Genomic DNA, 17883 nt, shown 5'->3' with positions numbered 1-17883 from the left:
TCAAAAGTTTGGAACTACCTTACTACCGTAAAGCAGGTTATTTTCACAGGGTGCAAATTTTCTCTTATTTTCGCGGATAGAAAAAAATCACCAAAATTAAATTCTGCTAATTTCAAACGGTCTATGCAAAGGTATTGATAAAAGTTTTAAATCAGCCAAAATAATAACCGATAAAATATTTTGTATACCTTATTCAATGAAAATCGCCAAATTTTTCAACCGCAAAAATAACCTGCTATATGGTATGTCTTGTAATAGACTCACTTATTACATGGATGTGTAAATATTGGTAGGAGATAAGCACATTATCATCAATAAACACATTGCTGTTTGACATGAATAATGTCAGTCCTTTTACTGTTATCAAAATAGAAAAACTATCTAGAATTCGTTTTGATTTGTTGTAAAGTGCTGTTTAATTTCTAGAGATCTTTTAGATAAATTAGATTATAAGTATTCTATTTATCTTGGGATACACTATCTATATATTATATTATGTAGACGAGGCCCGCGTCTGGCGTATATACGGAGTTAAGTCCTGGTATCTATGATGAGTATATTAAATATATTGATTGATTGTTGGTTGCTTATGGTTTAGTGACCAAAAAAAAAGATATAATCTATAACAAATGACTTGCTCTTTTTCAATTGCAGGAAGCTAAATTAAGGAACTTGGCTTATGTAGCAGTGGGAAAAATAGTACGGAGAGCTCCTCAGCTGGTGAAGAAAGATGTGGCTTTAGTACAGAAGTTCTTTGATGCTATGAGTAAAGTAAGTCATACATTTCTATTTGAAATTAGAATTGTGACATATATAAAGATATATATGACCATCGTTAAGAGATAATTAGCTGAAAAATTCTGTCTTCTCAACAAACAAAATTGTAGTAAAATGCAGAAGCAAGAATTGGTGTACAGAATTTGTTATCCTTGATGGCAGATGATATCAGTATTGACATTTTTTTAATGAGAAGTCACATTACCCAGACTTGGTGTACATATTATTTTTACTTTAATAGTAGATTGTGATAAATATTGACATTTTTTATTGTAGGAAGACCCAGAAACAAGACTTGGTGTACAGGAGTCCTTATCATTGATGGCTGATGCCTTTAAAGACATTGATCCTTCTTGTCAGAGTCTGATGGAAGCACTTATCATGCAAAATATTGAACAGGTAGTCTTACAAACATAAAGAGATGTCTAGGCTTGTCAGGACTATTAGAACATTAAACAATTAACAAAAAAACAAAAGACAGTACACCTTAAATTTGGCTAATGACATCAACAAACGCTACTTTATATTTCAAAGCCAACTTCAACAAATGAATGAAACCTGTTTTCTATGTAACCAATTATATGATTCACTGGAAACGGGATAATGCAATCTTATTTAGACACATATTCTTGTTTTAATATTATTGTGAATATGAAGGAAACTGATGTGTTAACCCATTTCTGTGTTTTGTTTTTGTAGTGTAAGGAGTAGATGTTAGTAGTGTACAACACAGAACTTAGAAATATAAATTCAAATAATCACATTCCAATGACAAATAAACATGTTTACAATAGTTCACTCAGTTAAAGTCTGTGGATACTTTGAAAAATAACTGTTGAAGTCTTTGATTCCTTTGAATGCACATGATTTATTCAATTTCAAATTGTTTGATTTTTTTTCTACACTAAATAAAATATTTTTGATATAGGGATTAATTTAAGAAACTATTTCTATTTTCTAACCCTGAAACACTATATGCCATAAAAATGTAATCTGAAAAAGCATTGATTAAGATTTTGCTATTTTCCAGGACCAACCCCAGTCTAGACTTATGTCTGTACAATATGCCCGTACAGTGTTTCCCTCCAACCACATCCCTTCACGGTACATATTGCTGTTAGCCTGTGGTGATACCAAGGAAGATGTTAGGGTAGAAGCTATGAAAGCTCTCCATATAGCTCAGACTAAAGAGAAAGAAATAGAGAAAAACTCTACAAAATTACCACCACCTAAACTACCAAAGTTTACAGACATGATGAAATATATTTCTGAAAAGGTAATTTGAAAATTATAAGAAAGGCTAATAATATATAAAAAAGAAGATGTGGTATAATTGCCAATGAGACAACTGTCCACATAATAAGCTCATCCTCACTCTCACACTTTGTCTTTTGGTATTGGTATTGTTATGTCTATGTTTGTTATATGAAAGCCCAGAGATCATACAGGTACTAAAGTTGTAGAAAAAAGGGCAAGACAGAAGAAAAACCTCATAAACAAACACAACAGATTCATCCAATTCCTTGAATAATATAGGGTTATTGCATGAATATTGGGGAATATTGTCCCGAGTAGAATTCTATATTGCACGAGCTTGCGAGTGCAATATATGTTCTACAAGGGACAATATTCCCCAATATTCATGCAATAACCCTTTTATTGTATAGCAATATAATATTTGACAGTAAAAATTGGTTTAAACTAAGATTTAAACGTTGATGACGTCATGAATTTTGAAAATTTATTGCACTTGTGCAATATTAGAATTTATTGCACGCTAACTTTTGGTTACGTTCTGTGGGAAATATAATATTGCTATACAATAATAAATGTTATTTTCAAAACATTAAGATACATTATTGCATCAGAGTTATTTTCTGTCAATAATCAGCTGTTTTCCATACAGACATTTTTAATCCTGTTTAGAATTAGATTAGATTTTTTTTTTATCTTCTTGTACAAAATACAAACAATACCATTGATCTATGAAAGTTGGAAACTGATGTATACTAACCAGGCCTGTTGTCAAGATAGAATAACAGTATTACAGTATAGATGTTTAGATTTATTTTATATTTTCAGGGAAGTTTAAGAGTAAAGACACAAAATAAATATGTGATTGGAAATTACACTTTACCATTTATTCCTGCTACTTATGAAGAGGTGAGTTAATGTAGAGTTAGTGTAGAGTTAGTTCACACAACCTCAATCAGTTCTATCTGTTCAATAAAATTTGTAATTCAAAAATGGAAAGAAAAAAAAAAAAATCGTAGAAGAAGAAAAAAACAGAGAGAGATGCAGTTAAATAAGCAAGATATGAAATTTGAAAACATTCAATGAAAATCAGAACTCAGCAACCCAATAATAAATTCCATATATCATAACTGATTTGCAGCTATTTTCACAAAAATCTCTAGATATACACCAAGTCATATTATACCTACACATGTGTCTTTACTTGTAGATGATATTATACCTACACATGTGTCTTAACTTGTAGATGATATTATACCTACACATGTGTCTTTACTTGTAGATGATATTATACCTACACATGTGTCTTTACTTGTAGATGATATTATACCTACACATGTGTCTTTACTTGTAGATGATATTATACCTACACATGTGCCTTTACTCGTAGATGATATTATACCTAAACATGTGTCTTTACTTTTAGATGATATTATACCTACACATGTCCTTTAATTGTAGATGATATTATACCTACACATGTGACTTTACTTGTAGATGATATTATACTTACACATGTGCCTTTACTTGTAGATGATATTATACCTACACATGTGTCTTTACTTGTAGATGATATTATACCTACATATGTGTCCTTAATTGTAGATGATATTAAACCTACACATGTGTCTTTACTTGTAGATGATATTATACCTACACATGTGCCTATCACAGGACTCGGGCCAGATTCCTGACATGGAATCTTTAGTTACTATGCAGACACAAGCCCCTGGCATTGCCAAGTACATCAGGGATAATTTACAGGGAGATAACTCTATCCAGACTTATTTTGACTTTATCAAGACTTTATTGTCAGCTGTCAGTGGTAAGAAGAACAATAAAACAATTTGATAACTGAATAGCTGAAATATTGAAAAGTCCATTTTAAAGTATCTTTAAGGATATATAATATTCTTAAAATAGATTTTTCAATATTTCAGCAAATATCCTGTTATGAAATAATGGATAGGACAATCATAATTATTTATACATATTTATGTTATGCTGGTTGCATCCTCTTAATGACTGCTGCCACTATACTTTAAATTTGTTTAGTTATATTGTCAGTTCAGAAAAATTCCGCTAAGTAGAAATAATAATTGTAGCATGATAAAGTTATGATAGCAGGTTTTGTCATAAAAAATTTATACGTCTTGATATACTGTGTTAATTTAAGAAAATATAGTATGATTGTCAATGAGGCAAGTATTCGGTTATGATCAAGGGGGGATTATATGTTTAAAAAATATGTGGTTTACAAAATAATATTGAAGACCAAACATGATAACCAAGCCATTTAACATTAAAACCGTTTGGACTTGAGACTTTAAATGGGAACTATAAAAGTCAATTATATATCTCATATAAATGGGATGACACCATATACAAATATAACCAGTGAAATGGAGTTCTAACTTAAATACTCCAAAGTTGTCTTGTTTATATTACAATGAATTCCCATTTTGTTTTCTGTACTGATTGGATATATTGGATATTGTAGGTTCATCAGCTATGTACTGTTTAGTAGAACTGGTTGCCATAGCACCAGAGATGGCCAGTCAGATTATCTCACAAACTGACTGGATGAAGGTAGGTCAACATTTATATGCCCCCATCGTAGTGGAGGGGACATTAAGTTTTAACCTTGTCTGTCTGTACATCTGTCCATCCATAAATCTGTATGTAGGTCATTTCATCCCGAAATTGGTTTCCGTTCTCTAACTTTAGTTTGCCTAAACTAAATGTTATGAAACTTAAACACAATGCTTATTACTACAAAATACAAATCTAGTTTGAATTTTGGGGGTGTCTTTTTACTGTTCTAGAGTTATGCCCCTTCACAAATGAATAAATTGCTGAACTTTTTGTTTCTCTTCTTTAACTTAAGTTAGCCTCAACCAAATGAAATGAAACTTACACACAATGCTTAGGACCACAAAATACAGATCCAGTTTGAATTTTGGGGGTATCTTTTTACTGTTCTAGAGTTATGCCCCTTTACAAATGGAAAAATTGCTGAGTTTTATTTCTGTTCTTTAACTAAAGTTTGCCTTAACCAAATTTTTTGAAACTATTACACAATACTTATTACGGCAACACACTGATCAAGTAAAAATTTGAGTAGCATCACTTTTACTATTCTTCTGTTATGTTCCATTGTAACTTTATATGATATGCAAGGGGAGGCATCATCTGTGTCCATTTATTTAGATCATATTTAGTTGATTGTAGCAATTCATGAATGATATATTTAAATTACAATATGATGTGTATTTATCCTCTAGCCTTTGTTAGTGATGATTTTACATTTTAATTCACTTTTATGTTTTGGAGTTTAGTATTACGTGCATTTTCACTGAACTAGTACACATTTGTTTAAGGGGCCAGCTGAAACTGGCCTCTGAGTGTAGGATTTTCCTTTTGTGTTGAAGACCCATTGTTGGCCTCCAACAGTTTTCTGCTCTTTGGTTGGGTTAATGTCTCTTTGATATTTATTAGAATATAATACCATACTTGTCAAGAAAACTTTTGTTACCAAAATTTCATAAATTATGGATGGCTTATGAGTATATTATAAAAAAAAGTTCAACATTAATGTGCAATGATGAAGAAGGGAAATAACTCCAATTTGAATTTATAATTTTGTTTGTATTTACTAATATTAAATGAAATGTTTTTAATTCCAGAATTATATGTTCAGTAGTAAAGATGATTTAAAAGAGTTTGGAAGTCAGATGTATGCTGTAGTAATATGTCAACAATCTAAAGATATTATAAAGGATAGCATGGATGAATTAATGAAGAATTTAAACCATAAGGTAAATACTATGAATACTGGTAAAAACTTACAGGATCATGGAGAGGTTATATTGAATAAAATTAAGTAAATAATGTTTTTTGTCTCTTCTGTAATGAAACTTATGGAAGGTGAGACATAGGTGTTGCTTCTCCAAAGATGTTAAAAATTGTTAAGTTTTCTGAAGTTAGTTTGATAGGAACTACTTGTGATAGATCTATAACCAAGGCCAGTACATTGCACGTTCCTGACCTGGTTATTCATCTTGCTAGGTTGGGGGAACTAGCTGGTAGCTTTCATATGAATACATGTCAAAGTAACACAGATTCAAAGTTCAATATATAATGTTTATTAAATCAGCATTCAGTATAGTTTATCAATCACAATAATCACAATAATCACATAAGTTCATGAGACATAATAAAACAGCATGTCTAATATAATTCCAAGTCTATAACACCAGTGTCCAATACGTGACTATAAAACAAGTGTCTCCAACTGCATGGTCAACTAATATATATATATATCTTTTTCATTATTTAATTTACATAACATTAATACTCATATATCTAATTTACATAATAATGCTAGTAGTTTATCTATTTTCTCAACATCAAGTCTTTGTGACATAACATAAATTATCTTAAAAAGTAAGAAATCCTTTTTGTATATATAACACTTCTCTAATCCTTAATTCTCTATTGTCATTTAGGCCTCAGGGGATTACATAATAATTTGCTTTATACTTATCTAAAGTTGTGAAGATTTATATTAACTATTTATCAAGTAAATTATTTCTTAAGCTAGTGCTAAATATCTGAACTAATACTGAATTATAACAAATCTTTGAATTCCACATTTTAACATTCTTGCATCTAAAATATACTGGTTATAGATCAATGATATTTTCTAACAACTATTTTGAGACCCTGCCCCCTAGGTTATGTTCCAGCGACTTTCAATTTATAGTAATTTTCAATATTATGTTTTCTTCTGAAGTTAGTTTGATAGGAACAACTTGTAACAGATCAATCATATTTTGTATAAAGTTGCATTGCTATCAGTACATCTCAGTTTTTTTCACCTCCAAGGCCCTGTCCCCTAATTCAAGGCCCAGCCACTTTGAATTAATAAGCAATGTTGCTGTCCGTCAGATTTTTTTCTAACAGGTGAGATAAATCTCTGTGTCAACAGTTATGTATGAGATGTGATTTATAATTAACTTCATCTATAGGGTTTTTATATAATACCCCTTTTGAATACTTTTGTTACAGGGTTTTGAGGTACAAATGGGATCAGTAATAGGATTAGGGTATCTCATTGGCCAATACTTAAATGATAGAAGTCAGTCCTGTACCATGGAAGTAGATGGTACTTCTAAAGTAGAGGAGGAGATTAAATCTATCATCACAACTTGTCTACAGAAACTTGGTGGGTATATCAGTTCAAATCTATGAATATTCAGACAAACAATTAACTATCAGTCCAAATCTGAAAATATTCAAATAGACAATTAACCATCAGTTTAGATCTAAAAATATTCAGATATACAATTAACTGTCCATTCAGATCTAAACTTATTCAGATATACATTGAACCTAAAAATATTCAAATATGCAATGCAATATAAGAAAATAAGACAATAGTTTGGTAAAAAATGTATATATGTGTAAGATTTTTTTGTATATTTTGTTACTTGCACATGTTTGTGTATCTTTTTCAAAAGCATGTTATTTACTTTTTGTACGTTCATGTATAGAGTTAGATGCTTCTTACATCATGTGCATATATATGTTCTGTGAAAGTCTGACGTTAAAAAATGGACAAATATATCTTAGCCATCTATTAACCCTTGATAGATGGTTCATATTTGTAAAGAAATAAGACAGTAGTCTGTTACCTAAACAACTAAGTAAATTGTGTGCAGGTAATATATAACAGGAAAAAAACAACATTTATTAGTGTTTATAATATATGAAAAACACCATCTGAAATACACAGAATCAAGCATAAAAACAAAGTTTCACTTGTCAATAAGCATAATCTTAAAACATTTCTTGTACTTATAAATAAATAGGACTTTCATTATTTTTTGTATTTTTATTATACAGCTGCAATTCTACTTCTACCAACTGAAAGTAATGTGTCATTGAAAATGTCAGCTTGTCTGTCATTAGGAGAAATTGGTAGAAATGCTCAATTGCTGCTGCCATCTGGTGGTGGAGATGATGGGGAAGGGGAGATAACAAAATTGTCTATCGTAACATCTTTACTGAAGATACTGAAATCAGGCTCAGAACCAAATAAGGTTTGTTTCTGTTAGTTATAGGTACTATCAGATAGATTTACAAAAAAAAAATGAAACATTATGCAAAACAACTTAAAATATTATTAATATAGGGAGCTTTAATGCACAATACGCCCTAGCAATTTAACCAAATAGCTTTAATGCACAATACGCCTTAGCAATTTAACCAAATAGCTTTAATGCACAATACGCCTTAGCAATTTAACCAAATAGCTTTAATGCACAATACGCCTTAGCAATTTAACCAAATAGCATTAATGCACAATACGCCTTAGCAATTTAACCAAATAGCTTTAATGCACAATACGCCTTAGCAATTTAACCAAATAGCTTTAATGCACAATACGCCTTAGCAATTTAACCAAATAGCTTTAATGCACAATAGGCCTTAGCAATTTAACCAAATAGCTTTAATGCACAATACGCCTTAGCAATTTAACCAAATAGCTTTAATGCACAATACGCCTTAGCAATTTAACCAAATAGCTTTAATGCACAATACGCCTTAGCAATTTAACCAAATAGCTTTAATGCACAATACGCCTTAGCAATTTAACCAAATAGCTTTAATGCATACATAAAACAAACAAATTGATGTGTAGTCTTTGTTGAAGAACCCAAGTGAAATATTCGATAATGCATAGCAGAGTATTAAAAATTTAGAAGGTATGTTTTAATGCATTTCTGCTTCTAGTCCTGGAGTAAAAATCTGCTAGGATAATATGATGGTCCTTCTAAAAGTTTATATATTACTATGTAAATCCTTGAAGTTTTGATTTATAAAGATGAAAGAGTGTGTTGTCTTTTGGTTATATGTATTTAAGTGAAAACTAATGTGTAATGTTTATTCCTTTAAGATAAAAGAGAAATGTGTCATGTGTCTCGGCTATCTGTGTGTCGGAGAAGAAAACTTCCCACATCTACAGAAAGTTATGGAAGAGATCATGGATTCTGTTCAGGTAATTTGTTTTATCTATTATTATTTTTTAAATGTTTATTTTAAGGTTGAATTTAGAAATAAGTGGTTTAATTGGTTACAAAGCATTTTAGCCCAGTTTCAAATACCTTAGAGGCTTTAGTTTGTGCCGTTCAGGGGAGACACATCATTGGTATATGAGTACCTGAACTAATTTGTATTTATTATTACACTTCAGCCTAAACAGTTTGAGTTACATATGACTACCGGGGAGGCTTTAGTTTGTGCTGCCCAGGGGAGACAATCATCAGCAGCCAGAGATTTATGGACTGAATCAGAGGAGGATTACAGGGTAAATATTATACGAAATTCACAGTCGATTTCATTGAGTGTGTAGTCAAAGGTAATATCTTTGGTTAGCTTGCTTGTTAGCTGAATCGTGAAGCCATTATTAGGTCAGGTATACTACCCTCTTTTCGAAGTAGCCTCTTCCAACAGACACATATATTGGTTATCTGTTGGACTAGTCTACTCTAAAAGGAGGGTAGTTTACCTGACCTAACAATGACTTCACGGTTCAGCTAGCAAGCAAGCTAACAAAAGATATTACCTTTGCTATACACTCAATGAAAGCTGCTGTAATACGAGAAACAAACTTGTATTATTTGTTGAAAATATTAATGCTCTATCATAGAGGGATTTCAAAGCATATTGTTGATTTATTTTATAGTCTGTAATGTCACTATGATTTTATCTATTATTTCATTAACACTAAACTTATTTAGTCATTGATATGGACATCATTTGGACTTTATCCCTCCAGCCTGATAAGTTTTCCTGACTATATCAGCAGTTAGAATTAGCTCAGTTGTATGATATTTTTTTTTGAATTATAGGTCAAGAGTTAAATGAAATGGACTTGAGAAACTGCTTATTTTCGTTATAGAGTTAAAACAATTTTAAACTACTTTATTTTAAAGAATCGAGTCACAGTGAAGGAAACAAAAGTGGAATGGTATTTAGAGAGTCTACTGAACAAATCCTTGGTTAGCAGTAATCCACATCTCAGACAGGTAATAAACTAAAATTCCACATGGAAATGGACAGGTATTTAGTCTACTGAACAAATCCTTGGTTAGCAGTAGTTCACATCTCAGACAGTCTTTGTTGTGATGTTATGCTATTGTTTCAGAAAAAGGGAGAAGGTTTGGATCCATTAAAACGTTTAATCCCGCTGCAAATGTTTGCACCTGTCCTAAGTCAGGAATCTGATGTACAGTAGTTGTCGTTTGTTTATGTAATATATACGTGTTTCTCGTTTCCTCGTTTTGTTTATATAGATTAGACTGTTGGTTTTCCCGTTTGAATGGTTTTACACTAGTAATTTTGGGGCCCTTTATAGCTTGTTGTTCGGTGTGAGCCAAGGCTCCGTGTTGAAGGCCATACTTTAACCTATAATGGTTTACTTTTTAAATTGTTATTTGTATGGAGAGTTGTCTCATTGGCACTCACACCACATCTTCCTATATCTAGGTAATAAACTAAAATTTCACATGAAAATGGACTAGTATTTAGTCTACTGAATGAACTGTTTGACATCAGTAATCCAAATTTTGTTTTTAAAATATCATCATGAATACAATGAGACATTTAAAACAAAACATGAAGCTCAAGTTCACTGGTTCTTTTTATTGCAAGGTTCATGAAGCAAACTGTGGAAATAATTTTAGGTTGTTATCATGAATTACCAATGTTTATTTTTGTTGTAACTTGTATTTACAGGCAGCATGTATCTGGTTGTTAGCTCTCACAAAAACATGTGGACCTGATCCAGCTGTACAGAGTAAATTAAGTCAAATACAGGGAGCTTTCATGAGATTGTTGTCAGAGAATGATGGTTAGTTAAATATATATCAAGTTCATACTTAGAACAGATACTTATGTTTCATGACCTTAAGGTAAAATATTGAGACCTTGCAAGCACTTCAACCAATAATGCAGGTCCTGAAAAGTAAAGGAAAAAACAAATTTTGAGTTAAACAACACAAAATCATACATGAAGAATTGAGATCCGACATTCAACAAAAGCTTGCCAAATAGAAATTACACATTAATGATTTTTTTCAATATAAAAAAAGAAGATGTGGTATGATTGCCATTGAGACAACTATAGGTCATCGTACAGCCTTCAACAATGAGCAAAGTATTTTTTGCATAGTCAGCTGTAAAAGGCTTCAAATGACACTGTAAAACAATTCAAAACAAACGGCTTTATTTATGTACAAAAAAATGAAGAATGTCTGTTTATTAATATATTTTTAGATATAACACAAGACATAGCATCTAAAGGATTAGGACTGGTGTATGAAATATGTACTCCTGAACAGAAAGACTCATTAGTATCTGAATTAGTAGATACACTCATGACTGGCAAAAGGTATGTTCAAAATTACTCTATCAACAACTTAACTTTTTATATGTATCCATTTATAAAATAAATGAGGAATGTGTCCATAGGGACACAGATGATGTCCAAACTAGTATATAATGTTATAAAGAGACATAACTTAAGAACTGTAAAAGTGAAGCTGCCAAAATTTGAAATTAAACTAAGTTTAGTGGTAACAAGCATTACATACATACATGAAATTTAGCTGAGACCCTAGAATGGTCAAAGTGCTTGTGACGAGACCCTAGAATGGTCAAAGTGCTTGTAACCACTTTTAAAATGTTAAAGATTGCTTTAAATTATCAGTTGGTAGTAAAATTGAATATTGCATTGGTTTTAGTAGATTCAATTACCATTCTGGACAAAAAAAGATAACTCCAATTTTCAATGAAGATTTTAAAAAGCATTGATTGTATTTGATTCAACTTCTATCATAGACGAAGGAAGATAGCTCCATATTATTTATTTTTTTACTTATTTGATATTTTAGATTTTTTTTTAACAATTTTTATACGCCCGTCAAAATTTTGACGGGACGTATTATGTTATACAAATGTCTGGTGTCCGTACGTCTGGTGTCCGTCCGTCTGTCTGTCCGGCGTAAACATGTTGCACCGTAACTTGAGAACGACTTATCCAAATTTCATGAAACTTAATATAGTTGTTTTTTATGATGGTCAAATGATCTGTATACTTTTTGGTGAAAGTAAGATTTAAACTTTTTGAGTTACGGCACTTTTTAACTAAAACAGGTGTGTGTTTTTTTCACATGTCGCACTGTATCTCAAAAACGATTCTTGATTATGGCTTAAAACTTCAAACACTTCTTAGTTATATTAATCGCAATATCTGTATACTTTTTGGTGATGATTCAAAATTTCATTTTTGAGTTATTGATTATTTTGTAAAAAAGGGGGAGGGTATTTTTACATGTCGCGCCATATCTCAAAAACGATTTATGATTATTGCATAAAACTTTACACATGTCTTTGTTATATTAATCTCAATTTCTGTATACTTTTTGGTGATGATTCAAAATTTCATTTTTGAGTTATTGAGTATTTTGTAAAAAAGGGGGAGGGGATTTTTACATGTCGCGTCATATCTCAAAAACGATTTATGATTATTGCATAAAACTTTACACATGTCTTTGTTATATTAATCTTAAGATCTGTATACTTTTTGGTGATGATTCAAACTTTCATTTTTGAGTTATTAGTATTTTGTAAAAAAGGGGGAGGTTTTTTTTACATGTTGTGCCGTATCTCAAAAACGATTTATGATTATTGCTTAAAACTTTACACACTTCTTTGTTATATTAATCTAAAGATCTGTATACTTTTTGGTGATGATTCAAAATTTTTTTTTTGAGTTATTGAGTATTTTGAAAAACAGGGGAGTTTTTTTTTACCTGTTGCACCGTATCTCAAAAATAATTTATGATTATTGCTTAAAACTTAACACACTTCTTTGTTATATTAATCTAAAAATCTGTATACTTTTTGGTTTTTATTCAAAATTTTATTTTGGTAATGTTTAGTTTTTTGTAAATAAAAACAGGGTGGGGGGTTTCACATGTCCCGCCGTGTCTCAAAAACAATATATGGTTATTGCTTTAAACTTTCTCAGAAACTATTTATGATTATTGCATAAAACCTCCACACAAGACGTCGGGCGTATCATGCACTCATGGCGCAGCTGTTTATTTCATTTGTAAAGGACATAACTCTAGAACAGTAACAGTAACAGCCCCAAAATTCATTCTTGATCTGTATAATGTAGTAATAAGTATTATACGGATTGTGCCTGATGTTCATATGATGAAATCATAATCTTTCAGTCAGTTTAATTGAAGTCTGGAGCTGGCATGTCAGTTAACTGCTAGTAGTCTGTTGTTATTTATGTATTATTGTCATTTTGTTTATTTTCTTTGATTACATCCTCTGACATCAGACTCGGACTTCTCTTGAACTGAATTTTAATGTGCGTATTGTTATGCGTTTACTTTTCTACATTGACTAGAGGTATATGAGGAGGGTTGAGATCTCACAAACATGTTTAACCTCGCCGCATTTTTGCGCCTGTCCCAAGTCAGGAGCCCCTGGCCTTTGTTAGTCTTGTATTATTTTAATTTTAGTTTCTTGTGTACAATTTGGAAATTAGTATGGCGTTTATTATCACTGAACTAGTATATATTTGTTTAGGGGCAAGCTGAAGGACGCCTCCGGGTGCGGGAATTTCTCGCTACATTGAAGACCTGTTGGTGACCTTCTGCTGTTGTTTTTTTCTATGGTCGGGTACTTGTCTCTTTGGCACATTCCCCATTTCCATTCTCAATTTTATTATGTATAAGTTTCTTAACATTTGGTTGAGGCAGACTTAAGTTAGAGAATGTAAATGAAAAATTGAGCATTTTTTCCATTTGTAAAGGGCATAGCTCTAGAATGGTCAAAGTGACTCCACCAAAATTCAAACCTGATCTGCATTTAGTGGTAATAAGCATTTTGTGTAAGTTTCATAACATTTGGTTGAGGCAAACTAAAGTAAGAGAACTGAAACCAACTTACTTATGTATGTACAGACAGACAAGGGTAAAACTTAATACTCCCTCCACCACGACAGGAGCATAAAAAACTTCTAAAAACTTTAAAAATAAAATTATGACAGTATCCATTGACAATAGCTATATCTCAGGCACATAAATAATATGACAGGGGTATCATGTTTGTCAGAGATCAATCTGCTCCCTTATTTGGGACAATGGTGTAAAGGCACAATAAATGATGATGTAAACAATTATATGTCACAGTAAAGCAATCAAAACTCAAACTATATAGTCAGGTATTAATAACACAGACATTACAAAATTAGAAATAATTCAAAGATAAAACTATTGGTCTGATTTTACCTTTGTATCAGAATAAGTGGGAAAAGATATTGATATCTTTGGTAAAATTAGGCTGTAACAAGTGAAACCATTAAATTATATATTGACAATATATTTAATTGTATTACAGGGTAAAGCATGACTTTAAAGGAGACACTACAGTGTTTGAGGAAGGTTCATTAGGAAAATCTCCTGATGGGTAAATATATATTATATTTAAGCCTGAAGAGTTTGTTTACAAATTGAAAAGGTTTTTAATGATTCAAAAATAAAAACTAGAATTTTAATTCTGATACATTGTTGCATTATTTGTATGAAGCATTTACAGAAATTGTTGCATGTAATCTAAATCACAATTATAAATGTGGGAAAACATTTCTGAATTACAATTAAAAGAGATATTAGGAATATACAGTCCTCAACAATATGCAATATATCAAAATCTTCATCATCCAGCTGTTTTAAAAGTTGTGGAGAAATTAAACAGAGAATATTAAAGACTTTCAACAAATTCTCTAAATAACTTACAGAATAGATAATGACATAGGACAGGAAAATGAACATGTGGCAGTCTTTTGTGATAAAACAGCAAACGCACGGATCTTCATGTTTTGAACACCAGTAAACTACTGTCATATTTCTATTCCATTTACGAAAGAAGTTTTAAAACCTAAAGGAGTTATCTTCCTTTACTTATGTATCTATTTCTATTTTAGTGGCAGTCTATCAACCTATAAGGAGTTATGTGCCATCGCTAATGATCTTAATCAGCCAGACCTTATTTATAAATTTATGCATCTGGCAAATCATAATGCCATGTGGAATTCAAGAAAGGTAACTCCATCATTTTCTAAAAGGATCACAAGTTTACATCTGTGTTATCAGTTTGAATTTACAATAATATTTTGATTTTTATTACTAATATTTTTTCTGTCTATGAAGAAATAACATAAAAAATCTGGTGCACACTGAATAACCCGCACAGTGTGCACCACATTTTTTATGTTATTTCGAATAGACAGAAAAAATATTACAGTCAATTCCTATAATTTAATTCTTAATTCCATTTTAAACCGTAGAAAACCATGAAAAAACGTTGATGACGTCACGGTCACATGACAAAATTATGTCTATGGGCTGATAACAAAATAACGTCAGCCAATCAGAAGACGTGTTACATCCAAAATTGAATTATAAAAGGATGTATAAGTTGTTTAAAGGTAAAAAAATAAAAAAGTTTTATAAAATGAAAAATGTTAAGAAACATACTTGAATTCCTAGGTAATAAGATGTATTGTATTGTATATCAGATACATTCATAGAAAAATGACATCTGAAAGTCTCATATCCCTTTTGCATCAAATATAAACTAGACTCATCCATCAATTAATCAAGCTGATTGACACTTGTGATATCACATGTAAATTTAAACTGGAAGGCAGAAAAAGAACCTTGTAGAACTATCATGTAGTTTTAAATAATGTCGTTGGCATATACAATTTCTTTCTTGTTATATATGATGATACTCAGGTGTCTTATTTTTACAGCATTGTTGACTCTTAAATTATGATTATACGAACTGAGTAAAGGGTTTACTTTGCACAACATTATGTTGAATTTCTTGTTCAATGTTAAGTTTGTTATAAAATATTTTTATTTATATTTTCCAACATTCCTGTTTTAGGGAGCTGCTTTTGGATTCTCAACAATAGCATCACAGGCAGGGGAGCAGTTGAGACCTTATTTAGCACAAATAGTACCCAGATTGTACCGGTACCAGTTTGATCCTAACCTAAAGATACAACAGGCTATGAGTAGTATATGGAATGCATTAATACAAGATAATAAAGATGCTGTGAGTTAGCTCCCTTCTCAACATTGACTCAATCAATTCTATGTCACATATGTAAAAACTTTCTCATAAAATACTTTTTAATTTGAATATTATTATATATTACGGATTACAAATGTGTTGAGGTTTCTGATTGGATAACAACACAGAGATGTCAGTATATATTCAGGAAACTGCCAGGGTATATACGACGTTTTTATCCCCAATTGGAACCTCAAAAACGTCATCACAACACCGGTTACTATGTGACGTAGTCATAAGCTATCAGACTGTCAGAGGTTCACAGAGGGAAAATAATGACGTGCTTCAGTCAATAATACATTTTTGATACAAAATCACGCAATTAACACTTTTAATACTTTAATTTGATGTTAAAAGTGTTTTTATAAATTATTACATACACGATAAAATTATGTTCACAGCAAATTAGAAAATCCTTCACGTATGCCGAACATATCAGGTTGGGTTTTTCAATATATATGTGTTGTCAACAAATACCTGCACTGGAAAATAACATTATGTCAGGGGTAATCCGTAATATATGTGTAATTCAGGTCTCAGACAGGGTATATACTGTGACATTCCCGGCTTAGGGCTTATATCCCCTTTGCCTTCGGCTCAGGGGATATAAACTCTAAGCCGGGAATGTCACAGTATATACCCTGTCTGAGACCTGAATAACATATAATATTAAATAGGATAATAATTCCGTCTTACACATTTCTGATTATTATACATATTTACAATGTATAATGTCAACTACAGTACCTTTTAAAATAAATTATTTTGTAATTTATAAACATTAAACTATTGCTGCAAGTACACAAACAATGTGTACAAAAGATTGTTGATTGATAAGGTTGGTCAATTTTATAACTCTTGTGTGGCTTTTGTGTTAATTGGAATCCTATGAAGGAATCAACGTATTATTGTTTCCAAAATTAATTCAGTACTAGTATGAATTAAACACCTACTTTATATATATATTCTGTTTAAATCTTTGATTTAGGCTAGATATTTAGATATGTCAACTCTAGTTTAACAAAAAAAGGAATTTTATGGTGCAAAACACAGAGCATATACTTCTGATACTACCGGGCCTCACCCGATAAACACAGGTTTTAATCACATCAGATTATAAACTCTGGAATGTGATGAGGTCTAAATTCTACAAATTACAGCAGTATCAGTAGCATAGTCTGCACTTACAATGAGAGTTCAAATGTTTATATAATTTTCAGTTTTTTCTTACAATATGAAGTAGGTATAGTATTATTTTTGCACTGAGACACTTTTTTAATGTTTGGTATATATTAAAGAAAATGCATTTTTAAAAACAAAATGAAATGAATAAACTAAAAATGTTCTTAAATTAAGAATGTAAGTAAACAATTTAAGAAATTTATGTAAATATAAAACCTGAGGAAACAGGGGAAGTAACTCATGTAATTTTATAAATGTATATTTGTTTTTTACAATTTGAGATCAAATTAAAAGATTTTAGATATAAAAAGATGAGGAGCAGGCATACAATGTCAAAAATATATATAGACTAAATAAAATAAGAAAACTTAACAACCACAGTCAATTGTGTGGACTAGAAAAAAAACTGATTATATCATCACTTTGAATGCTGTAGATTCA

General features: G+C 31.0%; 1 protein-coding gene across 3 annotated transcripts in view; it reads left to right on the top strand.

Annotated features, from left to right (window-relative positions):
- Positions 1-17883, top strand: part of LOC139518801 (proteasome adapter and scaffold protein ECM29-like) — a 79704-nt gene that overhangs the window by 42611 nt on the left and 19210 nt on the right. For all 3 annotated transcript variants that reach the window (XM_071310374.1, XM_071310383.1, XM_071310391.1), the window contains exons 12-28: positions 655-771; positions 1054-1176; positions 1808-2053; positions 2860-2940; positions 3673-3856; positions 4532-4620; positions 5718-5849; positions 7102-7258; positions 7939-8135; positions 8993-9094; positions 9290-9403; positions 10032-10124; positions 10834-10948; positions 11374-11488; positions 14518-14586; positions 15104-15221; positions 16072-16242. In XM_071310374.1, coding sequence (XP_071166475.1) covers positions 655-771; positions 1054-1176; positions 1808-2053; positions 2860-2940; positions 3673-3856; positions 4532-4620; positions 5718-5849; positions 7102-7258; positions 7939-8135; positions 8993-9094; positions 9290-9403; positions 10032-10124; positions 10834-10948; positions 11374-11488; positions 14518-14586; positions 15104-15221; positions 16072-16242 — 2223 coding nt within the window. The remainder of the gene's footprint in view (positions 1-654; positions 772-1053; positions 1177-1807; positions 2054-2859; positions 2941-3672; positions 3857-4531; positions 4621-5717; positions 5850-7101; positions 7259-7938; positions 8136-8992; positions 9095-9289; positions 9404-10031; positions 10125-10833; positions 10949-11373; positions 11489-14517; positions 14587-15103; positions 15222-16071; positions 16243-17883) is intronic.

Source organism: Mytilus edulis, chromosome 1, assembly GCF_963676685.1.
Source record: "Mytilus edulis chromosome 1, xbMytEdul2.2, whole genome shotgun sequence".
In the NCBI taxonomy this organism is placed as follows: domain Eukaryota; kingdom Metazoa; phylum Mollusca; class Bivalvia; order Mytilida; family Mytilidae; genus Mytilus; species Mytilus edulis.
This window is presented reverse-complemented; position numbering and strand designations above follow the sequence as displayed.